At 43.0% G+C, this 27,521-nt stretch overlaps 1 protein-coding gene across 4 annotated transcripts in view; it reads left to right on the top strand.

Moving 5' to 3' along the window:
* The first annotated feature begins 408 nt into the window (after positions 1–408).
* Positions 409–27,521, top strand: part of APP (amyloid beta precursor protein) — a 199,496-nt gene continuing 172,383 nt past the window's right edge. For 3 of the 4 annotated variants that reach the window (XM_072326679.1, XM_072326678.1, XM_072326677.1), the window contains exon 1: positions 430–626. In XM_072326679.1, the coding sequence (XP_072182780.1) occupies positions 570–626 (57 nt within the window). In that variant the 5' untranslated portion in view covers positions 430–569. Of the gene's footprint in view, positions 627–27,521 lie in introns of all 4 variants that reach the window. The other variant, XM_072326680.1, reaches the window with a different exon arrangement.

Here is a 27,521-nt window from a genome sequence, read left to right as displayed (position 1 = left end):
CAAGCCACATGAAAAAGCACCAAAGTTTGACTTCTTCCTTGTTCAGCTGTTGTAAGCATTACTTTAGTCAGTGCACCTGCGTGCGTTATTTCTCAGTGACACTTCCACAAATTTTGCATTGATTTTGCAATTAGCAGTAAGCAAAGCGATGCCGGGGGTCACTGCTATCACCCCAGCAGGAGGCTGAGGCCTCAGCTGCGTGCTCAAGTGCTTTGGAGACAGATTACATATTGCGTGAGAGGCTGAGCGGGCAAACACTCCACCTTCAAGACAGCCTAAGGGCTGCCCAAGCCCCCTGTCAGACCGAGCCGGGCCCCGAAGGCCCGCTCCGCCCTTGCGCGGCCGCTAGGGGTCTCCGCGGGGCGGGAGGGCCGGGCCGGGCCGGGCCGCACCGCCCGCTCGGGGGCGGGCCGGGCCATCAGCTGACCGGCCCCGCCGCGGCGCTCGGTGGTGCCGCTGCAGCTCAGTCGCTCTCCCCGGCAGCGGCGCAGCCCCGCGGATTTACTGCTGTAGCCCAGCGCGTCCCGCCGGCCGGCCGCCCTTCTCCCCCTCCCCTCTCGGCCGCCGCGATGCTGCCCCACTTAGCCCTTCTGCTGCTGGCCGCCGGCGTCGCCCGGGCCCTTGAGGTAAGCGGGGCAGGGGGCGGTCGGGCGGGGGCTTGCTCCCGCCGTCCTCCTGCGCCTCCCGAAGGCTTTGTCTGCCCGGAGCCGCCCCTGCGGCTGGGCTCGGTGAAGGTCCCCGTTGCCTGCCCTGCGCTGGAGCTTCCTTCCCCGGCCGCCGGTGAACAATAGGGCCGCTCCCGCTGAACGAGGGGGGGACGGGGGCAGAACGGAGGCAGAGAGAGAGGTCGGCGGCTCTCGCGGCCCCGCGCATCGCTACCACCCGGCTGCCCGCGCCCACCGCCGCCTTCAGGCTTCTCGTGGGGACGGTGCGCGTCCCCGGGGGGATCCTCTGCCGAGGGTCGGGAAAGGGAAACTTTGCCGGCCGGGCGGGGGGCGCGGGGCCTCAGGGGGCGGCGGGAGGAGCGGCGTGCGGGGGAGGCACCGCGCCCGCCCCATCGCGCACACCCTCACAGGTGCGCGGGGCGGCAGCGAGGAGCCTCCCGGTGGGGCTGGCGCAGCAGCCGGGCGGCGGGGACGCGGGGCGGGGGTGGCGTGCCGTGCCGAGCCGTGCGGAGCCGCGGGGCGGGTTTCCCTGCGGCGGGGCGGGCTGGGGCTGCGCGGCGGCGAAGCGCGAGAAGATGGCGCCGCTGCAGTGCAGCAGAGGGGCGCCGTCATGCGAGCGGCGGACGGCCCGGCCATGGGCGGCATCGCCCTCCTCCTGCCCCGCTCCTCTGGGTTGCCCACGCAGCCCCTGCCCGGCGGCACCCTCCGCTGAGGACACGGTGGGGCGGAGATGGGTGGGCTCCTCTCGCCCCCTGTGACTGAGCGCAGAGGGCAGCTGGTGCCGCCCGGTGAAGGTGTGTAGGGAGCCGCCCCCCGGCCTGGAGCCCTCAGCTCACAGCCTGCTCTGCCCCAGGGAGCCCGCAGGGCTGGCACCGTGCGCTCAGCGGAGACTCAAGAGCTCGGCTCGCTCCCGGGCGGGGTGCCGCGGGACGCGGTTATTCCTGGGGATCTGGTACCTGGCCGTCCCTGTGCCGGATGCTGCCCTTACAGGCACAGACTGGGAAACGCTGAGCAGGGGATATAAAAAATGAAGGGTTGTGAAGAGGCTCAGGGCTTTAAGGTTTCCAGTTATAAAACTCGTTTGGGTGTAAGCTTGATGCAACCGTTTGCTGCCTGAAAGTGATAGAAGGAAATCTCTGCCTTGGGTGCTTAGATGGAGCCAAATAAAGAAAGGAAAAATAGAATTGGAACGGTACTTCAGATAGCGATGCCTGTCACTGTGTGGTCCATTGGATCTCTCTGTCCCTAGCCTTGTATATATGTGTATGTATGTATGTGAGAAAAGGTATAAATGTGCAGGCACTGTATAAGCACTTGCAAGAAGGAGGGCTTGGGTTTTGCGTCAAAACCATTCTGAGGAGAGCCTGCATTCATCTGCAACCCCATCCTTTCCGTGATGCCTGCTGGAGTAGCATCCAGAATTTTCAGAGACGTTCTTTGCCTTGAAGTAGTTGTTTAAATGGGCAGCAGTGTTTGTGCAGAAGAAGCTTTCCGTCTTGTTCTGGCAGTTTGTGACAATGTTTGAGGCTTTACGCTTTTCCTCTTTTTTTTTCCCTGTTAGGTGGTGGGATAAGTTTCTAACATCTGGTCGTCTTATGATTAGTCTTGGTTCTTTGTATCTTGATATGCTGAAGGTTGATGATTTGAACAAGGGACTGCTTTTATGATATTTAAGTATTTCATAACAGGAATTGCGTGCGTGCGTTTACCACACTTGCGTTGTCTTTGTGTGCTAAAATGTGAAATTTTGGTGTTTGAATTAGATTTGAGATCTCATCTCCAAACTCGACCGTTTCTCCTGCCATTTTAACAAATGCTTTTAGGAAAGCAGCAGCAGAACATATACGTGTTTTCAAAGGGAGTGTGGTATAAGGAAGAGGGAAAGCAGGAGCAAAACTGAAAGCCTTGCAGTATTACACATAAGAAATTCCTTTCTAGAATTACAGGTAGATTAATATTTCTGCATCTCTGGAGGAAATACTCCATAGTGATGCTACAGTGATGTCGCAGTTGCTTAGCATGCTACTTGCAGCTAAGTGAATCATACTTGGAGGGGGGGGGGATGGGGAAGGGCTGGAATTCTACTGGGCAAGAATTCTAGTATTTTGTGATGTCTCATTCTTGCATAGTTACCATTTAATCTCAGCCTATTTATTGTCTGATTTCAGTAGGTAAATGCGAAAGATGGTAGCTGTGAATCTGACTGAACAGCCTCAGTTTTGCATATTAAGATTTCATTTAATTAGCACACGGTTGGGGTGTCATGATTTGTCGTGCCTAGTACTGCTGTAGATCCATGTTTATAAGCAGGACTCTCATGCCAGCAAACTGAAATGGAATTACTAAGACATTGCTAGCATGCACGCAGGCCCTCAGGAAGTAAGCTCACAAGAAGCATATTGCCCGGCAGCATTTTTAGAGAACTGTCTAATGCTGTGATTTCTGAGCTTTTGTTTGTCTCTTTTTGAATGAAGGCTCCAAGAACTCATTTCTTAACTGTTCAGATTTTAAGTAGACCTTTGAAAATGACTTCCTGTAACGTGGGCAGTTAAAGCAAGCTTTTCTTTTGCCTCCATTGCAGAATTTGGGTTCTTCCTTCTGCTTCTGTTCTTGATTTTTCTGTTGGAAATGTGGTTTTTTTTTTGTTAAGAGATTCCCTTTGAATTTCATCCTTAAAATTCTGCAATGGCAGGGCAGGCATTATGGATTCTGGTGCATTGGCAGTCAAATGGGTAAATTAAAAGAGGGAAAAATGGAGTTTCTCCCTCGCTGCCCTGCTTGTCTTTTATGTTTAATGAGCAACAATTTCTAGACTTTTGTTCTCTTCAGATGTGTTTTCTGAGGGGAAAAGTGATCAGCTGCCATACTTCTCTAGAGCATGTATGAAGGCGACAAGGTTCTGAGGTTTCTTTTTTCTCCTCTCTCCCTCCACCGTTATCCATTTGTGCGACAAGTGCAGGCGATCCTTCTTAACTGCATTAATGAAGCAGTGTTCTGATTAGTAATGGAAACCAATGGGAAGTGGAGGTCAACTTCACGATGGCTTTTCTCTTGGCGTGCATTTAAAAACTGTGAGGGACAAACAGTTTGTATGTTTTGCAAAGAAAAAGTACAAAGATTCCTTCTAATTGTCCATCCTTTTTAAAATACAAAGCTTGGCACTGTAGCTTCAGAGCGTAGGTATTTCATTTAACTGCTTGATGAAATGGCAGGTGTTTCTCTCGACAGAGCCATTTCTCAGTGGCTCGGTAAAATAATTAGCACCAACTGCCGAGTATGGAGAATTGTTCAAGAAATTAGTTGATAGGATCACAGAGTCTCAGGTGGACTTTGCTCCGACCTCCAAAACAGGGCCACTTCTGGAGGCTCAGGCAGGTCTGAAGATAGAGCTCCAAAGACAGAGCCTGAGCAACCCTGATGAGCAGCTGGCCTACGGTATGGTTGGCTCATCTCTGGGTTAAGGTGTACCTGCAGGCTGTTTGGACAGTAGTCACAGAAGTTGTACCCAGGCAATGAAGAGGCAATTCTTGGCTGCTACTGATAAGCATATAATAGGGTTTGTGTATGATAACGTGTTCATTGACATTGTTAGGTGATCTATCTAGTATGGGTTTAACACGTAAGTCGAGAGCTGTGTGTTATTGGATTTAAATTTGTGGGATTTGGGAAAATCCTGTGGTGTAAGAAGATTAAAAGTAAAGCAAATTGAAAAAGTACCGAATGACTTTCTGTAAGCTTGGTTAAACTCTTAGAACATGTTCTTGTGGTGAGAGTTCACAATGGTCGCTGACAGGCTGAGCGTTGCCAAGAACAGTGTTGATAACAGGCATGAGCCTGGACTAGTCCTGAGATGGGACTGTCAAAAGAAGACAAAGTATTGCTCTGAATTTATTTTTAAAGCAGAATGCAGTCATTTGGAGGAGCCTTTGCTCTCAGAACTTGGTCTGGAAACTGCCCTTCTTCCCTGACTTTCCTTCAGAAGTACCTACAATTGATGCACATTTTCTATCCCTTTCAATGATGTAGTGCCAGCTGAGAGTACAAACCAGTAATGCCTGATGCATAACTTTGAGATTTCAGTTCTGAATAGGTCACTATGTCCCATCAACTGTCTTGTCTTTTAGTTGTCAAACTTAAGTATTTGTTTTTATTTGAGTTTAAAAACAACAAACCTTCCAAAAGCTACGTTGTTTCTTTAATTTTGTGGTCTAAAGGTGCATGTAAGTTCCAAAAATATCTACCACTTCATGTGAGAAATTAGTCTTACAGAAAATCAGCTAGATGGGAATAATGGCCCACATTCACAGAGACCAGATTGGATAGCAGCCAGTCGATACGTGTGTACCTAAGTGTTTAGCTCCCAGTGTGACAGCCCTATAAGCACTGTGGTTTCCTCAGCTAAGAAGCAGGACTTCTGGCTTGCTGTGTTTTCTCGTTCATCCTTACAGCAAGTTCAGGAGAACCCAGTCTTCTCTTGAGGACCTCATATTAAAGGGTAAGTGTAAACTGTGCTTGTTTAAGAGGCTTTCCAAGGGAAGCCAACGTTCTGGTCAACTGCTGGTCTTTCATGGATTGTGAGGCAGCCAAGCTTTAAACATAGAAGCATGTGAGCCAGTGCACTTTGTGGTTTGTAATCCCCTTGGCCTTTTCAGGCTGGAGTTCAGTTCTGCCGTATGGCTGGCAGAGGACCTAGCTTGGGAGCTGGCTGCTTCGAGCTGCTTGTTGTGCTTCCACCAGTGGTTTCTACTCTCTACAGTCAGCCCGTTCAGCTCTCATTGGCGACACTGTTGGTTTCATGACGCCGTGCTGTGCTGAAATAAACAAGCTGTGCATTCTTTTTTTGATAGGTCTCTTTTTCTGGCAGATGCTTCAGAGACCTGAGTTAGAAAATGGCCACAACCAGTTGAACTGGCCCAACCGAAAGAGCAGGCAGCTGCTTTGGGAGAAGAGCCCTAGCCTCTGAAACCACATTTTCTGAAGTTGATGGAGCAGTGTTAATTAAGGTGTTGGTCCCTTTGCCTCCCTGTGATGACCTGTGGCGGCACATGAGCAGCCTTTTCATACCTGACCTCTCTTTGTTTTCTGATCATTAAAAGTTAATGTCAAGTTATTGTGAAAGGCAAAATGCTCCTAGGAGCTGCATTTAGGGATGGATGGCTCCATTCAGTTCCCACTGACCCATTTTGAGCTAATCCAGATAGGAATTCCCTGTTCACCCTTCTCTGGTTTATCCTTCTCCAGAGTAGAGCTTATCTATTCAACCACAGCAGATAGCATGTGACAGGAATGGGACAAAACTAGCTGTACTTGCTCGTAAAAGCATTTTATAATTGCTCCCTTTCAGAACATGACGTTCGTTTGATCCAGTATGGTAGTAACTATTTTTTTATGTAATTTCTCTCAGGAATTCATATAAGACAATGCACATCTAACAGGAATTTAAGATAAACGAGCAATATCCTGTATTTTGTGTTGGAAACTGTATGAAGTTTGGACTTAGATTTTTTTGGAACTATGAAACAGGGATTTATACATACACAACTCAGGTTTAGGTAATACAATTATTGGAGCTTAGAGACCTAAAATGTCTTTCTAAATTTTTCTTATGGTGAAGATGATAATTGTCTCCTCATTCACAGTAGTATTCATTTGACACAGATGACATAACAGAGATATAGGGACAGGATTTGGAAGTTACTTCCAGTCTCCTTGACGTGCTATTGCATGGTCTCTGTGCCTACAGCAAACATTCTCTTACCTTGTCGGCATGTCTTAACGACTGCTTATTTTGAAGCTTTAACCCTGTAAGAAGTCTTTTCTTTCTTTTTTTTTTTTTTTTTTTTTCCTAAATTGAGGCCCTGCAAAAGACTCTATTTTTTTTATTTTTATTTTATTTTATTTTATTTTTTCATACACACCAATCTAATTTTGAAACAACTGGCTTATTCTTGTTATGGTTAGTTGTGTAAACTTATTTATCGGGAGTTTTAAACTGAATTCGAATATGGATTTCTGAGCTAATAGAGTAGTTCACCTTTCCTCATCAGGGAAGGGTCGGGTTGGGTGTAAGGAAAAGGTTTTTTTACCAGAGGTCAGGCACTGGAACAAGCTCCCCAGGGCAGTGGTCATAATACCAAGCCTGCTGCTGCTCAGGAGGCATTTGGCCAATGCTGTCAGATGTAGGGTTTGAATTTTGTGTGGTTCTAGAGTTTGACTTGGTGAGTCCCTTCCAACTCGAGATATTCTATGATTCTGTGATCATCTGAAAGGTAGCTTGAAAAACTGTTTGCTCCCTATGTCCTACCTTAAAATATGGGTAATGGAATTCTGATGTTCTGTCTTGACAAAGGTTTAATACTATTCATGCTCTAAGCTTCTCATAAACTTGATTCTTGGCTTCAGTTGTTTTTTTTTATCATTAATAAAGGCTTATTTTTATACACATACAGCACCTGTATATTTATTTACACTGGGAAGGAGGGTTATTACTTAGGGGAACCTAAGCTGAATAAAAAGAAGTGGCTGCTAAATACTGTAAAAAGACATAGACTTTAAAATAGCGTTCAGCGCTTTGGTAATTTTATTTTCTTACAAGCTTTGTAAATTTAAGTGTATTAATTGATTTATAGTTGATGAGTAGCTGCAGCTATGTGTATGCATAGTGTTAGTAAGCATCTAGGCTTGCAGAATATGTGGTAAGTGGTGGTGAGGTTGCTTTTGAAGCTTATTTGATATTTTTCTGCCGCTCTACTGTGTACGTCTTGTCTGTCCTCTGGCCAGTTCTCTTAACTAGGAAATGGAATAAAATTGCTTCTAATGACACAACTTTCAGCTTTCTAACTCCATCGCTGTTTACTTTCACCAGTTCTGCCTTTAGTTCCAGTAAGACTTGGAAGTATAATAATGATCAGAAGTTGTTTCACAGAATCAGAAAAACTGAGGATGTTGAAATTTTCAAGCTGTTCTCTCAGTGTTGGTATAATTTCTAGAGCTTAACTGCAAGCAACTTTCAGATGAGGACTTGTCTATAGTCTTGACATCCAGGAGAATGTGACTAATCATGAAAATGTCAGCTCTGCATTATGGACAAAACAAACAATAAAAAACCCCCAAACCCTCAGAGTTCATTATTTGCGTTTGATTTGGGTTATTAAAAACTGAAGTTGCAAAAACTAAAATGTCAGAGAACGAATGGAGGGACCCAGAGTGCGCACGTGAGTTTGAGAGAGTTGAGGGGAACCTCTGGAGTAAGTGTTGTCTGGACAAGGAAAGGTTGTTTCAATCCTGTTAAGATTTTCCATTTTTGGTAGAGTTTTCTCCTTTTTATTTCTTACAATGGTAGTATTTTTATTTTTTATTTTTTATTTTTTTTCTGTTAGCCTTAACATTGAAAAGCCAATTTCCCGTCTTTAATGTGTAAGCTATTCTTGATCACACACATCTTGATCACAACAACTTGGAGCTGTTGAGGTGAAGTATTTTATCTTTCTGTCGTGCCTGTGTCAATCCATGTGAAGATGATATCTCTTATAAAACCAGCACAATGACTTGTTTATTTGGGCTGTTACCTTGCTTCAGTGCGTGGCCAGCATTGGAAGTGTTGGCATGGTCAGGAGGCAGCTGCTGGTCTGGGCCTGCATGGCACCCTGCACGGAACCACAGGCTGACTGAGGCCTGTAGGCATTGTTAAAGCCCTGTGCTGGTTAGGGGGTTTCCTTAGAGTGGAGGATCTGAAGTCTTTCTGAAGGCGTTCAGAAGAAAAGCCTGGAGACAGTTGAGTGTTGAGAGAAAATCTCTGATACACAGCAGGGTAAAAATTAAAGCCTTTTACTTTGAAATAGCAGTCTAAACTATTACTAAGGACATAATTAAATGAGACAGGATTTGTGTAACAACACTAGATTGGCATTTTTTTATTGTAGTTATACGCAAAACTACCAAGTTCCTGCTTGAATTTAATAAAACATGTGTGGACAGCAGACAGAAATGCTGAAGATCAGCACCCAGGCCCTGAAAATTCAGGCTGGCCTGTGTGCTGTGGTCTCCTATGTGGAGGGTTTGGCTGCATGGAGAACTTGAATGAGTATAGCATTGATTTCAGCTGACCTTGTGGAAGTGTCAGTTGTGAGTTTGGGGCTTCTGAGCCCAACCCTGATGGGAGCCCATCTTCTCCAGGGAAGGGCTGGCAAAGTGGGGTTTGGTTTAGGTGCTAGCAGTTCTGAGGGATGGAAGCTACTTCATTTACTTGTTTAAACTCTAGTTCTAGAGGTAAAATCAAATGAGAAAGATAATCTGTAATTTATTAGAAGGAAGATTGAACACTGCCTTAATTGCCTCCACAAAGAGGAAATGGCAGGATAACAAAAGCCTGACAGCTAGCACTTTCTGGAAGGCATTCAAATAGGAAACCATAGACATGTTTTTAATAGTACAGACTTGTGGTAAGCTAAGAAAGGAAATGAGGTTTTTTTTTGCCTTCAGACTACAGAGGCAAAGTAGGAGCAAAGACTGAGTGACTGATTTTTCCAGAGGGATAAATACAGGATGTTGGGCTGCATCGTGGCAAACAGAGTGCAGTAGCCAGTGAGGTGCGGGAGATGAGTGCAGGCACCCTCCATGTGGTGGGATTTAAATTCTGTATTTGCATGAAGTTCCCACCAACTTGAAATTTACCCTCAGGGAATATGGCAGTGTCTTGACATGGAGCGCTTTTTGGCTTGCAGGTGCCACTATTGACTGCAGATACATTTGCTTGTTGATTTTAGCATGAGATTTGGTGTTACCAAGTACAGGTATGGTTAAGAGTTAGACTTATGTATGTGTGTATGTATATTTTTAAGTTTGTTGAGCCACCGTTTTCTGAGAGAAACTGTATAGTACGGTTTGGATTTCAGAGTGGAACCAAACACCAGAAAGCTGGATTCCTCTGATGTGTTTGTCACACCTGTTGATAATGCAGAACAGGTTTGGAATTGGATCTTGCTGCAGTTCTCTTCACTCTATGTGTTCAAATTGCCTCCATAACTCCACTAAACAAGTTCTAAAGAAAGAAGGAAACAAACTGTGGGCAGTTTTCTGGGGCTGTGAATGACTGTGTTGGCTGAGGAATGCTTAGACATTTTACAGGATTCTTGACTTTTAAATGTCTGGTGCTGCAAAGGATAAAACCTTGGGAGGATTATCATTAAATAGTGTATCTTGAGTGATATTCCCCGAACGTTTCAATAAAAGCCGAGGATGATGTAAAAGGCTGCAAGAGCTTTTAGGGAATACTCTGTTTAAACTGGATTGCAGACTCTGTCCATAAAATACTCCTTTTTGATCATGGGGAACAACTTGGCTAAGAGACATACTTAAAACTTGAGAAATGTGGCTGGCACATCAGAAATTTCTAAGTTAAATTTAAGTATTTTGCCCTTCCCTCCCTCTGGGGTCTGAGATTTGGGGCATCTTCTCTAGAAGTGCAAATTCTCGTTCTTACTGAACCAGTCCTTGTTAGAGTTGCCCTCGAGTCAGTACCATCTTTGTCAGGTCTTTTTAGGTGTATACAGCTGCTTGTCTTGGTCTAACTTCCTGATTTCTTGTTTCAGTAGAAACAGCACAGTACAAGATTCACTTCAAACAAAACAAAAAAAACCTTTTGGTATTCTTGCTCCAGCAACTTACTTGGCTAAACATACAGTGTCAATGGCTTTCTAGTGGAAAGGCTGTTTTTAATCATGCCTGCAGCCAAATAGGTGGTCTGTCTGAAGATGGTCTGCAGGGGAAGAAAAAAGGCAGAGCTGTTAGGCTGCTTTGTGATGTGTGCTATAAAAAGCCATACCGGGTGGTTTTTCCAAGGTGATAGGAAGAAGTGGTTGGTGGTTTTGTTAAGCTAGTGAATTGCTTGCAAGAATCAAGAAGAGCAGAGAGGGAAAGCCTTACAAATACTATTTAATCTTTGTGAGGGGTGGGAAGGGGTGATGACTCTTCCTGATTAAAATACGTCTAGATTTTTACCTAATGCACACCTTGAAGATTTAGCCTTCCGTCTACTTTGTTTGAATTTACAGTATATGTTGGAGATTACCAATTCTTCTTGCTAAACCAGATAGTGAAGAAATTTGGAAGTCATGTTTTTTGGAGTCAAAAGGAGAATAAAACAAAGAGAATATTTCTAGCCACCTGTTCCCTTAGTTTCAATTACGTGTCGTAAAAAGCACATGAAAATTCTTCAGGGAAGTGCTATTGCGTTATCAGTCTCTCTTTGTCAAATCTCTTATGGTACCTAAATTGGTTATGGTACTGAGAGTGCCTAAGGTTTTGTATTCAGTGGGATGCATTTCCTTTGCCCTTCTGTTTGTGCTTTGAAAGAGGAAACTGACCTAGAGCAGAAGTGGCATGCAGTGCCTGCCCTTCTGAGCTCTTCTGAGTTTGCATGAGGCTCTTTGCTGTGCACAATCTTTATATTTTTGTTTTAGAAACTAGGGAGGGCACGGCTTCAGGAAGAACATACTTGGAAGTATTCAGTGCTTGTAGTGGTGGTACTTTGGAGGCTGTTTAAACTGGAGATGGGAAAGGTAAGCATCACTTAGTGAAAGTTCAGTATTTTGGCAACATCCTTAGGTCTTTCAGGGAGGGCTTACCTACGTAGCTGGTTGGTCTAAGTATCGAGAACAATGAAAAACATAGAAATGAAACAGATGAGCACCTATGGTTGCATCTTTGTCAACAGACTTTTATATACCATGCTAATGATTTGTTTTGGCCTGCTTACAAACTTTGCTCCCTCTCTTTCCTGTTTAAAAAAAAAAGTGTTTCTGGTGCCCAAAATAGTAAATGTACTTTTTCAGTCTTAACCGACACCGTGTGCTGTACATAAACTTGACTACATGCAATGTTTAGATTTGCTTTAGAGCTTACAGCAGAAGTAAAATGCAATACTAGCAATACTAATACTCCATTAGAGTATTTACCAAAATAAAAGAAAAGAGCCCGGCTTATGTCCTCATGAAAGTCATAATACCCCTTACATTAGTGTGGAAATCAGCCACAGAATTAATAATTTACCAAAGACTGAGAACTCACTGAGGTGAAGCGCTCTTATTTCAAATGACTTTCATGAGGAAATAAGCCGGGCTCTTCTTTTTGATTAATACATATATAGATGCTACACGTGTTATTTAGGCAGATTATTTCTGAAAATGGATTCCCCTCTCCGTGGGTTGTTAAGATGTGTGTATGTAAATCTTTAATGCCTTCCCCACATAGAAATATTTAGGAACTTGCATTACCTGTAGATATCATTCTGAGTTGGAACATGGGTTTGGTTGCCTGAAGGTGTTTGAAATATGCAGCCTGGTTGTACTTGAAGGTAGTCATGCAACAAATACTTGGTTAATGTTGGGTTAGCTGACACACCCATGGCTCAGAGTGGTTTTCTGTCTCTTCCCAGTTCTTAATGGTGGGAAGATATGGGGAAGGTGCGTTTAAAAATGTATGCCTTTCCTGTGCTAATTACTAATAGGAAAGGTGGTGCTTAATATGCTCCTGTGTTGATGGTGATACTGGGAAGTCTTTCCAGCTTGGGCTGGATCTGCTTGGTGTGTCCTCTGTGTGCTGTCATGCCTGCTTGGTTTCTGTCTCCCTTCTTTGGCCCTCATTTGTGAGGATGCGGTGGATGACGTTTGTGCTGTCTTGCTTTGAGTCTTGGTTTGTGACAGCATGTGGGTGTACTTGACTTAGCTTCTTGTTTTCCATTCTCTGGATGTGGACATGTACAGTTCCCACACAGGTTATTTTTCGGAGGCGTTGGGAGGAAATAATTTTCTCTTGGTGGGGCTTGGCTCTCAGGATGTTCTTTTGAAGCAGGGGTAACTAGATACAGGCTGGTTGCTGTCTGGCAAAGTGGTACCTGCCCAGAGAGTAGGTCTGAAAAAGCAGTGCCCTTCTTCTGTTAGCCACGTCTTTTCCTCAGCTTTGCCACTGTCTTTAGGAGGGAAGTTGTTCCTGATTGTTGTTAGCAATTATGACTTCGAGGGAGAGATTGTTTTTCCCTCTAGTTTATACTACAAATCCATTCATACTATGAGGCAGTGCCTGTCAATTTGCCATGTCTGTGGACTATTTCTAATAACCTGTCTTTTGTTGACACTAGTGGCTTCCTGCCATGCCTGTGTTGGCATTTAAGTTTGCCACATTGGTTCTCGAGGGACTGAGTGACAGTGCAGGTCATGGTGCAGTGCTGTGGGCTGGGCTCTGTGGCTTGAATCCCTCAGCTTTGCTCTCTGGGTTGTCCATGTCCCCTAGCTGCTTGCTAACACAGTGCTAGCCAGGGTGGTGGCAGGGGTGACAAGATCTTGCAGCTGCTTCGCTATAGGCCCTCAGTTTGACTAAGGTAGTACAGTCAGTGAACTGTGGTTATAAATGTGAGCATCAAACTACTTTGAAAAGCACTTTCCTTGTGACTGGTAATGAGGGATTTCTGACTCTTCTAATTCCTAGCACTACTCATCCAAAAAAGGCACTGTGGCTGCCATGCACAGCCAGGAGTTGAGGTTATGCCCCATGTCCAGCTGCTTCTGTTATGGCTCAATGGGAAGGAGTTGGTGGGGGGGGAGGCAGAGGGAATGGGTGTTTACAAAAAGAGGAGTTCAATTTGAAAGTCATTGCATTTGTACCCCTCCTCTTTTTGTAGGCAGTGAAAGTGGTATGTAGCCATGGGAGAGACTGCTTAAAGCAATCCCTGATGTAGGTGAAATCTGAAATGGCGGGGCAGGCTGTTGCAGTTGTGTTTGTGCTTTGATATGTATGCACACATGAGTGTGAACTAAAGTTAAGCAATGCTAATGATGGCTGGTTGCAGAGTTCTTATCTGAGGAAAGAGTCAGGTAGGCAGTGCTCGTTAGGATCTCTGAATTTGTGTTTGCTTACTGAGGTGGAAAATAACTCTGGGGTTATCTTTAACAACGCAACTCATGTTCCCCCCTCAGACAATAAATAGTACATTGCCTCTTCTGCAAAGTCATTGCTTACATTCATGCTGCTAATATTCTGGAGTTTACTTTTAGGCTAATAAAGTCTGTTCAAAGATGGAGTGTAGCAGCTTAGTCAATACTGTGTGAGAAGCTTTGTTAGCTCTGTGGCATTGAGAAAAGAGAGACTTGTGCATGTCTACAGTTGAATGTTTCAGTTCTCAACAGGAAACCCAACAAATGAAAACGCCCCTGGAAAATTTGTATTTCAGGGTTTTTTTTTAGTAGACTAATTTAAAACAAATTTAATAGCAACTTAACTGTTCTTCTGTTGCTATTAAGGTAAAACTTACAATCTACTATCTGTTACAGGTTCCCAACAGTCTTTCTAATGTTTTATTCATTATTAAATTCAGAAGAAATATAGCTATCGTAATCTAATTTCAAAACCTTTTTTTAATGATCAATTACTTAGGACTCTATTGAAGCATTTTGTAGCACGACGTAAAATTTTACAATCCGCGGTCTTGGAATGAGATTTGAACAGAGCTGTGGTGTCCTATAGCAACTGCTGTAGGTATTTCCCAACACGACGCTTGGAAATGCAGCAGGTAAACAAGCATAAAAGCCATGGTCAGTCATCATCCGGGCAATAGTCCCGATGTGATGTTTCAGGGGTAGATGCATGTTTGCTTATTTATATATAAAAGTCCTCTGGAGACCATCGGTTTTTAGTCTTGTCCTGGGAATGAGGTATAAATGCACACTGTGTGAGGGCTGTACTTTTTTTGTAAAGGATATTTCTGTTACTTACGTACTGGGTGTACCAATGTCAGATGCTCTAAAACAGTCAAGTTAAATGTGTACGTGTTACAAATCTGGTCTTGCAGGTGGAATAAATGACTGGATATACCTGAAGAATATTCTGCATTGACTGTATGTGCTGTGTTTTGAAAGCTTTCACTTGCAGACACTGAGTGCATGCAGTATGCACACATCTCCTGTCACCAGCAATTTCTAACGTGCCTTGCTCAGTCCTGGTTCCTGCTAGAGGAGGCATTCTGTTCTACCTGCAGCTACAGATAAATGGGGCTGACAGCAATGCTGCTGGCTGGGTTCTGCTTCATGTCAGGGCCTTAAGCTAGGATAGAGTGTTGGAGCTGTAAAAATATGAAGAGGAAACAGCTGGATATGGCAGCTCCTGCTGAGTGGCAGGTTTTCTTCTGGGGTAAGTGATGTTTTCAGAAGTGTAGTAAACTTTAGCAGATACAATAACAATTCCACAGAAGCATATCTTTTACTCATGGTTTTAAGATGTTTGCTGGAGTTGCAGTTTGTTCTGCGTGTTAGGTTAGCAGTGGGAGGGGAAGTGCATGGAGCTGACTGACAAAATGCAAATGTCAGGTCTCCAGTTCTTTTCATAGATGGAAAGCTGAATCTTCTGCCCATCCTGGAGGGGGTGTTGCAAGTTTTTCATGCTGAAAGCTGTGCTGTTTGTTTTAGTCAAAACGTTCCCTAAAGGGGGATTTTTGCTTTCTGGAAATTAATGGGAACAGAAGTTTTGCTAACCATTTTGTTGGTGTGTTACAAATAGAAGGAAGTTAATAAGGTTCAGTATTGATGGGTAGTGATGTATTATTATAGGAATGAAGAGACAGGCAAGAGCTTATTGCAGTAGTCATGAGTAGTTTATATATAATGGTTCCTGCCACTGTCCATCTTCCCCTGTTGGATTTGAAATGTAGTCTGAGGTTGGTTATGCTTATAGGTACAGGGAAAAAAAACAGAACTGAGATTGGATGACATAGAAGAAGTGCTTTATTTTATTTAGTCAGACTCCCAAATCTAAATTTGCTCATCACTTTGACATGAACACACTTCCTATTTATATTTTGCTTCAGGTTTTGATGCATCACACGGGAGTGTCTGTTTGCATCTTGAGTGCTTACAGTTTATTGAGGCTATTGCTCTGCATTTATGATGACACCAAGTGAGGCAGATGACCTCAGTCCTGCACTCCAGTGGGCCTGGTGAGGTGTTTCCTGCCTGCTCAGCAGCACTCATTTCTTCACAGTGCTTTGCTGTTCACAATGTGCAGAGTGCTGCATCCAAGCCAGCCAGGGTAGCATTCATCGCAGGCAGCTGGTTTGGGGCATATGAAATAAGCAGGTTGTCTTTGAAGACGAGCAAGGATCCTGTCGGCTTGGCGCCATCCTTCTCAGCACTTGTGCAAGTTCTTCATACTGGTAGGCAGCATGCGGGTGGCCCCATGGGTCTGGTGCTGCCCTCGGGAATGTCCATCTGTGTGGAACAAAACTTGCTTGGAGGAGCAATGAGTCTGGCCCATACTGAGGAGGCTGAGAAGCTTAGGTCTCCATTTGCTCTGCACCAGTGTTTGAAGGGATGGTACTGCAGCCTGTTCTCTTGTTGCCCTGCAGTCAGTGGGTTAATTTGGTGGATTAAATACATTTCCCACACATGTATTTCCTCTTCCATAGCTATGCAAGCACAGAGTCTGCTAATCTAGGCTATGTTAAGTATTCAGAGAACCTGAATGCGTTTGCTGAAATGGGTCAGAACCTTGGGTGGTGACATGGCCCAAGGTGTTTTGACAGTAGTCACATGTCAATGGAAATCCCAGGGCTGGGTGGGATGCCCTCGGGCTGGCAAGGCAGTCCCAGCCTGGCCTGCTGTGTCTGGGGACCTGCAGTGGCTGGTCTGGCAACTGGCAGGAAACGCTGCAGTGGGAAGATGAGGAGGTGAATCCATTCACCTCCCTTAGGTATGGGTTTGCTTCAATTTTAAGGCTCCTATTTATTCCAAAGTTCTGGTTTTACTGTTCTACGCAGATTTTTATCTGTTTCCTCTCTTTTTTGCTCTCATCCTCGCTGCAAGGGGATGTTAATTAGGCCACTGCTGCCTGTCACTTGTGCAGACAGGCTGCTCTGCAAATGCTTTTGTGGTGCTGTGGCTGTTCTGCCAGCAGCTCAGGAACAGGAGCTCACAGGTGCCTGGATCGATGTGGCCTTTGCAAGCAGATAGAGTGTCACCCTGTGTGATCCTCCTGCTCTTGTGTCCTGGAGCTGACTGCAAGCATCGATGCTGGCCTGACCGCAGACAGGTCTGTTGTCTGCTTTTTGCAATTGGCTGCTTGATAAGATGAATGTGAAATTGGAAGATGCAGTTATTTACTCGGGGGCGGGGGGAGGAAACAAAAAACCTGGTGATGCCGGTGTATGTATGCTTGGGTTACAGTCCTGTGGTTGCTTGGAATTGGCAATTGTAATTGGAATTGTAGCACTTCACCAGCTGATGCTGAAAGAGTGGCCTCTCTTGTGCACGCAGCCAAGCTGCTTCAGCACCCTGACAGGCCCTTGGGCTGTCTGGTGGCCAGTACTGTTCCTCAGTGCAAAAAGTTAAGAATAGAAACACTTGAGTTCTGTCTTAAGTCATTCTGAGTGTCCTGTCCTGGTCTGTGAGCAGCCTGATGCTTCAGCAGTGGCTGACTTGGGAGACTGGGCACTTCCCCAGTTGTCCTGCAGCTGTTCTTTGTGAGGAGATCGGCAGAGTGGTGATCTCTGCATCTTATGTGGGCTGTGCGGCACCACATCTCAAATTCTGCTTTGTTTTTGAGAAAATAACCCACCCTGTACACTCTGACTTTCAGCCTTGACAAAATGGCAGGAGGACTGCACTTCCCAGAAGATTTGGCTGAAATGTTGGAAGATCACAGAATCATTAAAGCTGGAGAAGGTCTTTGAGGTCATTTAGTCCAATGGTCCGCCTACCGCCAATATTGCCCACTAAATCCTGTCCCTAAGTGTCAGATCCACATGGTTCTTGGTTGGTGACCCCCCTTCCCCACGCTAAGCTGACAGATAAGTATCTCAGGCAACATTTCTGTGATGAATAATGGTGACTTTGATTCTTCAACTTTGTTATTATTAAAAGTAACTAACTTTCATATATCATGTGTGTCCCTCACAATCCTCGTCACTGAACATTTTGAGCAAAACCTTTTCTGTAGTTGTTCTTTAGAAGTATTTTCCTTAAAAATTTTAAGGAGGATTTAATTGACGGCAATATCAAACTAGATTTGGCTTCATAGCCTCAAAGAGTTTGCGAAAAATGAGACGGTCAGTTTAGGATGGAAATTATTTTGGTTAGATATATTGAGGTCAGCTTCAATAGATGAATGAATATGGAAAAATGTCAGCATTGATGACAATGCTATTTTCCTTTCCAGTCTCTTGATCCTGAAAATTGATTTAAAGGAATAAGACAAAGAAATAAAACTGGGAAACGAGCACTTTCTGCAGTGAGGTTAAATTGCTGTTACAGAAACTGGCTCTTGATGGTCTTTATTCTAACTCTTGCATTAATGTTATACCCTAAAGTCTGATAAACACTTAAATCTGGTGCTGACTTTGTGGTTGTTCTGCTTGGATGGGCTGGTTCTCATAACAAAAGGTTTCCAGAGCTGAAAGCAGTATTTCAGAACAAGTATTACTAAATAGTTTTGATCATCTCTAGCCTTAATTTTTTTTCAGCTTTTTAAGAGGCAACAGAAGGCTTGAACGTAAAGCAGGACAGAAAGGGGAGGAAATAAAACTGCAAGTTCTATATAGAGGAGAGCGTGATGGCTCATGGTTTCAAGCATTCAGTACTGAGGAAGGAAATGGCATTCCAAGTTGAGATGTGAGCAAAAGCTGGGAGCTGTCTCTTGCATGGTTAGTGCTGCAGTGCTTTCTTTAGTTCAGTAATATTACGTTACTTAAAAGGTTATTTGTGGCTCCTTGCATCCCAGTTCTGATGTCCCTTCAGAGCCTTTTTCACGTCTTCCTTATCGTGTTTTCTTTCTGATGAGAGCCTGAATCCGTGGCTTCTGAATGGACCTATTGTTGTAGACAGTATTTTTGTTACAGTTGTTCCCTTTCTGTTAAAGGTAAGAGAAGAAACAGTCCATTATGTAGAATGGCTCCATTTTTGATCCATTATAAACTTTCTTTTGTGAAGAGAGTGGAAAGATTTCTCACGTTTCGTTTACCCGTGTAAAAGTTTTTAATATGGTAATATAGCAAACAATCAGTATGTGCAAGTTCAGAGTTAAAAAGTCAGCTGTCTGATGGTGATCTGTTCTAAGAGTAAACACTTGTGTTTTATTTATACTGTGCCAGAGACCTAGGAGTCCCAGAAAGCTGAATGGGAGCTGGGGTAATAAATGCTTCACTGCTGTAGATTCTTGGAGTAGAACACAGAACAAGAGAACAAGTTCTTCAGTGGTGGTCTGAAAAAGCCATTTGGTAAACAGCTGATTTGGGGTGTGTGATTTTTATGGTCTTTTGCTGTACAGTAAAAATAAATTTCAGATCCCCAAATCCGAGTTTATGGAAGTAGTTTTGTAAGATTTTCAAACTCTCTGGTTAAGCTTTCTGTCTTCACTGGTGTCTTTTGTGTGAAATGATGCCAATGTTGTGCGAATCACAGTGGGTTTAAGGTGGTGATTATTTTTAACAAGCTTGTCACATTAACACAGAAAGAGATGAAAAACTGCAGTCATGCATTGTTTGAAGTCTGAGAATTTTTACCTTCTATTTTTATGGATCCTTGGAAAAAAAAAAAAAAAAAAAAAGAAAAAAGAAAAAAGAAATTAACATTAATGTTATCTTCTAGTCTACACTTGTACAGATCAGTGTTGTCAGAGAATCATAGAATTTTTAGCTATGGAAAGAACCTCTGAAAGCCATCTAGTCCAACTCCCCTGCAATGAACAGGGGTACCACAGCTAGATTAGGTTGCCCATGGCCTGATCCAGCCTCTTCTTCAAAGTCTCCAGGGATAATGTGAACAAATGACATGTCTGGGCTACGTGTTCCAGTGCCTCACCACCTTCACTGTTACGTTTTTTTCCTTATATCCAACTAAAATCTGCCCTCTTTGAGACTGAAGCATTCTAGACAAAATGTACACTGCATTTATATGTATGTTCATAGAAGGTTGTGCACCTCTTCCTTGACGCATAGGCAGCATCTTGAAATGGAGCCTGCAGCTCATTCTATCAAAGAGGAATGCATGTAAAAGTTATTTGTCTCACTTGCATTTGTCCTGTACTCAGAATGTCAATTTTAATGAAATTTTAAGTGTTATATTGGAGAATTGGACTGTAAGTACTGCATGATGCCTCTGGAGAACTAACACGGCAATGGGGTTTTTTTGGCCTATTTTTTTTAATATATATATATTGCCTACTGTATATATCAGTTTACAGCTGGCATTCTTCTGTGTAACCTGACTTCAGGATAGTGATCTCAAATTGCACTCTGTCTGAAAGGTGAAGTGCACAGAGGAGCAACTGTATTGCAAAGAGTTCAAACAGGATGGTCTTTCAGTGAGCTTGCTGCTGCTGTTCCATGTATGTTAACTAAGTTTCGACTTCAGGACCAGGATGTGAATTAGAGCTGATGATGTTTGTCAAGTATGTGAAAGGGATCTCCTTGTCTCTGCAGGAAATAAGGAGAAGGATGTGTTTTACCTAATGTCTTTTCAAAAAAACAGCAGTGGGATGTAAAAACAAACAAAACTGCTCAATGACAATAATAAAAGGAAAAAAAGAATGGCATTACAAACCCATCAGTTTGTCCTGTTTTCCTTTTTAGCATAGGAAAGAGTGCAGTATCCCAAAAGACCCCCTCTCTCCTTTATAGACAAGACCTAACAGGATAAGCTGGGCCCAGTGCAGCTACAAAGATAGCCAAGTATCTATAGTGAGCATTCAGTGGGTGTGCAGGGTCCGTGTCCCCACCCCACCCCCCCTCTACACAGCTGTCTCCCAAGAACCAATTCAGCTTGCTGTTCCTGTGGCTTGTTACTTTGTGCTGCAAGCCCTAGTGCAGGAAATCAAGCAGTTTATAGTGCTTCCGTTGTTGCTATCTGTATAATCATATACTGTATGATCATTGAAATGGATCTGTAGTGTCTGTTTATTCAGGCTAATTGCCTTTGACAGACTAGAATAAAAAATAGTTTTGAATCGGGAGTGGGTAGATATGTTGGACAGCTTGTATCTTAGCAATAAGAAAGTTGTCTAAGCTAGAATGTAATATACGTGTGAAGAAAAGAGGTTTTACTAGCAGGCCAAAAAGATCTTGTGACATGACTGTCCTGTAACCTTCTAAACATCAGTGAGTTGGTGCAAAATTCCCTTCTTGTTTCCAAAAGCTTGACATTTAAAACAAACATACATTTATTCTTCTCCATAGTATAGGAAGAAATGTATGTTGTAGAATCTATGGTTGTTTGTATTCTGAAGTTTGCCAAGAAGATGAAAGGCAAGCATGTGAAATCCAGTTCAGTGTGAATGTGTAAGGACATGTAACTCGGTGAATACAGTAAATCACACTGTGCTTTGCTGATTAGAAAGCGAGAAAATGTTTTAGGTAAGTTATCACAGTAGTTTGCAAGTGGAAATCAGTAGAGTAAGCAGATGCTTTCTTAAAGTTGATACGGTGAGGGGAAGAAAATTTACCAGTACTTAATAGGACTTTTCTGAGGCAGTTCCCTGTTCTAGTTTTAGTAGTCCTTAACTGTTGTTACACTGTCTCTTAATGTTACTTTGTTTAGATTTGATACTTATTTTTCTGCCTGTGTGTAACAAAATAAAAGTATTATCTGAAACAAAGTATGTGCTTTTCTGGATGTATGTTTGGGTACCTTGAAACAACTTCATCTCAAAATAATTGTAACAGAGTAAGTTTAAAAACAAAGTTGATATGGGTAACAATAATACTGTTTCATTAGCAGAGTGAGGAGCCACACAGTATATACTTGCTTTCTCAGGCCAGACAGGAAGAAGGGTAACACCACTGCCTGGACAGAGCTGAAGAATGTACCATTGGTTAGAATGAGCAAGTTTAAGGAACTCTTGCTCCATTTTCAAAGTAATGTGGTCATGAAGGACTTATCAGTGTAAAGCTATACCATCAATAAAGGTGCATTAATATGTTTAGCTTGCTTTAGCATAGGTTGAGTGCAAGTAGGAGAGCTGCTGTGCTTTCTTATGAGTGTTGCCAGGGCTTCTTTAGCTAGCCATTGTGCTGCTTCTGTGCTGCTGTGAGCTGAGCCCTCCTGATGTCTTAGTGAACTTGCCTGCCCTCCTGAACCATGGGAGAGAAGTGGGAGGAATGTGGGACAGCTGCAGGAAAGCTGCTCATCTTCTCTTGCTGTGAGGTTCTGGTTACCAGCTAGAAGCAGTATGGCCTAGGTTGGAAGGGACCTCAAGGATCATGGATCTCCAACCCTCCAGCTGCAGGCAGGACCACCACCTCCACATTTCATATCAGACCAGGCTGCTCAGGGCTCCATCCAGCTTGGGCTTGAACACCTCCAGGAAGGGGGCATCTGTAACCTCTCTGAGCAGTCTGTACCAGCAACTCACCACTCTCATAGAAAAGAACTATCAAACATCAAACCTAAATCTTCCCTCCTTCAACTTAAAACCATTTCCCCTTGTCCTGCTGTTACTTACCCTTTCCAAGAGTTGAGTCCCCTCCTGTATAGGCTCCCTTTCGGTATTAAAAGGTTGCAGTGAGGTCACCCTGCAGCCTTTTTTTCTCCAGGCTGAACAAGCCCAGCTCCCTCAGCCTGTCTTTGTAGGGGAGGTGCTCCAGCCTCCTGGTCATCTGTGGCTCTCCTCTGGACCCTCTCCCAATAGCTCTCCGTCTTTCTTGTACTGAAACAAGTCTCTGATCTTTTCAGCTAACTTATGTTGAAAACACCAAGTAATTCTTGGTGACCCTCTTTAAGAAGGCAGTGCTTGAGACAGTCCCAAAGCTGATATTTAATAGGAGACATTGGACATTATGGTTCTGTGACATACTTTCAGGTTTCTTTATATTCTTTTTTTGCCTGCCCCATGGCATTTCCAAGGAAATCTGCCTAAATTATTGCAGCTGGTTTTCTAAGCTGCTGCTTTCAGCAATTGAGCAGGGCGGGAAATAGGAAAGAAAACATGAAATGAGTCTTCACAGTGGGGAAGGTAGGAAGACAGCTACAGGCTTCTGTAGAATTTCTTAGCATGTACAGGGAGTAAGAGCAGAGTTCTAATATGATACTTAATGTCAGCCAGGAAAGACTCCAGGACTGTGCTGTATTTTTTAGTGGTACTGTCTCTGTCAACCTTTCAGCATAACTGGTGAAGTGAGACTCAGTTTAAACAAGGCAACACATTGGGTTGAAAGGTTTCGTGTCCTCAGATTGAGTGTGTGAAAACAAATGTGTGCAGCTTTCAGAGAGCTTGTTTTTCAGAAGGGGAAAAACCCAAAGAAGAAGCAGCGCTGCAGCCTGGGGCAACAGTTCTGTCAATGTAGGTCATAAGCAATTTTTAATGTCACCTGAGGAAAATTTGAGGAGATGAATCAGTTGCGTGTTGCCAGTCTGTAGCATTCAGGTCATGGATAGTTTGTGCCCCACCCCTACTACTCTGAAATTCCTGGTGAGGGGTCAGTATCCCTGCTTAGAGTCCTTAGGTGTTGCATCAAGTGAAATAAACATTATTTCTGCTTTCTTGCATGTTATGACCTAACTAGTCTTGTAATAAGAGTTGACAGCCATCATGCTTGTTTCTCAATTAGTAAGCAGAAAAAAAGTTTCTTGTAGTCTCCTTATGAGGCATCGTTAGTGTTTGGTAGGACTTTGTATTGTGGCGCTCCAGGCACAGTAACCAAGCACAGATTTTTCATCCTCTGTGTGGCTGCAGAATGCATGACATCTTTCTCATCGTGACTGCTCCTTGTTACATCTCAGTAAAGTAAGTGTGAGGTGGGAAAGCATCGTATTGTTTCTTCATTTATGGCAGCAGTTATGAGGATGCTGCAGCTGATGTGTTCTAAAACACAAGATGTTTTATTTATCTTCCAGATTATTCAATTAAAACACAAACAAAATTCCCCACAAACAAGCCACTGTTTGAAGGATTTACGTTCAACATAACAGTCATATAATGGAGGTATTGACAAATGTTAGATTTTCATCTTGCAGTATGTGGTTCCAAAATGATTAAAAACTGGACATTTTTTCCCCTGAGGAGAAGACTAATGCTTTGGGTTTTTTTTATGCTTAATGATCTGTGGGTTTAGTCCACTTATTGGTTAAGAAACAGTACTTCATCTTTATTAAGTCTTCCTACTTGGATCAGTTTATGATCTGATAACAGTAGTTAACAATGAATAATTTCATTTATCTGCATTTTTTGAGAATCTGAAAGTGCCTCTGAAATTTCATCTCTCATAAGTCCGTTCAATTCAATTAGAGTGAACTTGAAATGGTATTTAAGGATATTTCTTTTGGATGCAATGCTTGTCAAGAGCCTTTAAATCAATTGCTTATGAGTATCTCTCTTCTTTTCCTACTTGTCAGGATTGAGCTCAGCTTGTGTTAGTGATTAGACCCAGCAGAGCTCCTGCAGTCCTTTAGTCTGTTTAAAAAGAGTGTGTGTGTGGGGGGGAAGGCAAACAGCCTCCCTTAACAGCAACAACAAAAGTAAAAATAACCCTGAATTTTGCCATCTAGTTCACCTCTCCAATCAGGCATTTTCTATATCCTTGTGCGAACTGTAGATCTTGGTGCAAGCTCCTGATAACTATACCTGCATGGTTTTTTGTGTGTATTGGTAAGAGCTGTTTTTTCATGTTTGGTTGTGGTTTTTTTTCCCCTCACATTGTTCTCATTTCAAAGAAGTTTTCATTAACTAAACTTCTAGGCAATCCAAACTGCTCTCTTTTGTTAGGAAATGATAAGAACAGTGCACTGGAAGAAAGCCTGTAGACTGTAGGTTTTAGTCCCTCCCTAAACTTGAGCAGCAGTGATGTATGTAGGTCATGGTGCTCAATAGCACTCAGTAAGGTTGGGAATCCAGAACCCACAGTGTTCATACGTGATATAAATAGGAAAGGGAAAACCAACGGTGTCTTGTGCTGTGTTTTCAGTGTTCAGAGCCACAATAAAAAAACCCAGTAAGTTACATCTGTAGCATTTGCCTTAATGTGTGGCAGTCTGGCTTGGATTGTTTTTCTTTTGTTCCTTATTGCTTCCCATGTATTGCTTTTTTGTTTATCTTCTTGAATTTTATCGTGGAATTTATGAAGTCAGAGACATTATCTTAATTAGCTTTCTCTGTGGTTGTTGTGTCAACAGAGGCTAATTTGATTCAGGCCTTACAGAATTCAAGTTGGGGGTGGGCTTGCTTAGTTTATCGAGTTAAAAGAGTTGTGTTCTGTAGAACAACTGGCTGTCACAATAGTTGCTTCATTTTATTATTTCCAGTGAGGTTAAGAATCCTGGTTTATGTGATTTGCCCTTGTAAGCCTATCATGACATGACATGATGTTGAGTAATCCCTGTGCTGAAAGGAGAATTTGTGATGTGATTCATTGTGTAGCACATAGCCTAGCCTACTAAACAAAGTTGTTTTCCCTCTATCTTCATCTGCTGGTTCACTTCCTTTCCTCCTATTTCTGCTTGCTAGTAGTTGGAAGTAATAGATACTTTTGAGTGTGAACAGAAATGTGAAACCCATGCCTATGGCACATACAGTAGAGCACCATTTCATGTAAAAACACGTCAAGAGCAATTTGTAGTTAGAAACCTGAAGCGTGCCTTATTGAGACGATGGCAGGTATTTTGTCTTCTCTCTCAAAATGTTAAAAACCTTTGCATTTCTCTCTTAAGCAACTCTAAAAGTCTGTTTCGTTATTACTTACATATTTTTTTCATGGATGTTTTATGTATGCAGTAATGCTGGACTTCTCTTTGTTGTGCTAGCTGAAATGAAGTACACAGTCTCTGTCAGCTAGGGCCAGAATGGAGAATAGAAGAGAAATAGTTTCATCTGCAAATCCAGGAGAATTGGGCGTAGTACTAGTTGAAGGCCAAGCTTTCTTTTAAAAATGCAGCATGGTTATTTAAAATAAATAAATAAATAATAATAATAATAATAAATCATTATACTGGTAATTGCTGTTAGGAAAACCTGTACTGAAAGTAGCTGCTCAACAAGAGCAGTGGTAGAGAAACAAGCTTGTGTCTAGTGAAACATTAGGGCTTGGGGTTATTAAGAGTAGTAGGTGACTTAAGGTGAAGTACCCTTTAATATGGAACAGGAGCTTTTTTGTCATGAGATGCCAAAAGTAAAGCAAATGCTTTACTCGTTTCCTTCTTGTCACAGTACTGATGTTATGGAAAAGCAGAATTTCATTCTATTTTTATGGGGCGAGGACTGATGGGCTGTCCCAGCATGCAACTCAATCTCATGGCAGCTAGTATTAGGCTTCCATACGTGCCTTGAAAGTAATCCAGGTAATTCGTTATGTTGTTTAATCCTAGTGTTGACAGGTTAGTTCCTTCTGGCTTGCTTGTGTTGGTGTACTTGAGAGCTAAAAAAAAGACTTCTCTAATTAGAGATATGCTGGCATCCTGGGTAGCGTAATATCTTGGGAAGGACCTTACGGAAGTGCTCTTCATTGAAGCAGCCAGTGAATCCCCACCTTGCCAAACGCTGGTGGTTAGAGTCAGCAAATGCCAGAAATGTCTTTATTCATCTTCTTGTTGTTTGTAGAATGAAGTTAGGAAATCAATGATAATTTTAGCAAGCCAACCAGTAGGACAACTTGCAGAGAGGAACTAGTGTCTCGGGCAGTAGTAGTCCTGAGTCAGGTGAAGGTGGGGGGGACATTTGGCATACTTGTGGAGTGCTGTAACAGTGCAAAACAGCTGACAAACACTGTATGTTTAAACTAGCAAGTTACATCTGGCTTCTCACATGGCTGTGTTCAGATGTTTGAAGTTCATCCAAATAGCAACAAAGGGGGTTACCATTCTGGGTATTTTGAAGATCGTTAGCAATGTGGTCTGTGGAGCAGTTACTTCAGCAGTTTTAGTGTGTTGAGGACAGATAACAAACTATGTAAAAGAATAATCAAAATAATCTATCAGCTGTGGAGCTTCATTTGTTGTACAATTCATATAGAGAGTTTCTCCTGTGTCACAAGCAAAGCACCAGCTCTTCTGTCTGTGGGGCATTGCTGAATAGTCAGACTGCAGCAGGAGAGAAATCTGCTGTGTAGGTGGGCTGTGCTTCTCTTCCTTCCTGGAGGAGGTTGCAAAGTGAGCTGTTTCTTCAAATGTGGTAATAATCTGTAGGTTTGGAGCACTCAGTTCACTAGTTCAAGTCTTCTTCCTACACTAGGGAAACTCTGTAAGCCTGTTACCTTCCAAATCTGTAAAATATGGCATCTCTTCTTCAAGGAAGTTTGTTTCAAGGAAGTTCACATGCTTTTTATGCTTCAGCTCATTTTAACTAATATGTTGCCAAAACTACGGAACTTGTGTAATATATCAGTCATACAAGAGTCATACTTGGAAGTGCAGCTTGAGTATTTCTGCTTCCTTTCCTTTCCTTTCCTTTCCTTTCCTTTCCTTTCCTTTCCTTTCCCTTTTCCTTTCCCTTTCCTTCCTTTCCTTTCCTTTCCTTTCCTTTCCTTTCCTTTTCCTTTCCTTTCCTTTCCTTTCCTTTCCTTTCCTTTCCTTTCCTTTCCTTTCCTTTCCTTTCCTTTCCTTTTCCTTTCCTTTTCCTTTCCTTTCCTTTCCTTTCCTTTCCTTTCCTTTCCTTTCCTTTCCTTTCCTTTCCTTTCCTTCCTTTCCTTTCCTTATCCTTTCCTTTCCTTTCCTTTCCTTTCCTTTCCTTTCCTTTCCTTTCCTTTCCTTTCCTTTCCTTTCCTTTCCCTTTCTCTTTTCCTTTCTTCCTTTCCTTTCCTTTCCTTTCCTTTCCTTTCCTTTCCTTTCCTTTCCTTTCCTTTCCTTACGCAGCGCTCGACTGTATCTCTCTCAACAACAACAACTACCTTTTTTC

This window comes from Excalfactoria chinensis, chromosome 1, assembly GCF_039878825.1.
Source record: "Excalfactoria chinensis isolate bCotChi1 chromosome 1, bCotChi1.hap2, whole genome shotgun sequence".
Classification (NCBI taxonomy): Eukaryota; Metazoa; Chordata; class Aves; order Galliformes; family Phasianidae; genus Excalfactoria; species Excalfactoria chinensis.
This window is presented reverse-complemented; position numbering and strand designations above follow the sequence as displayed.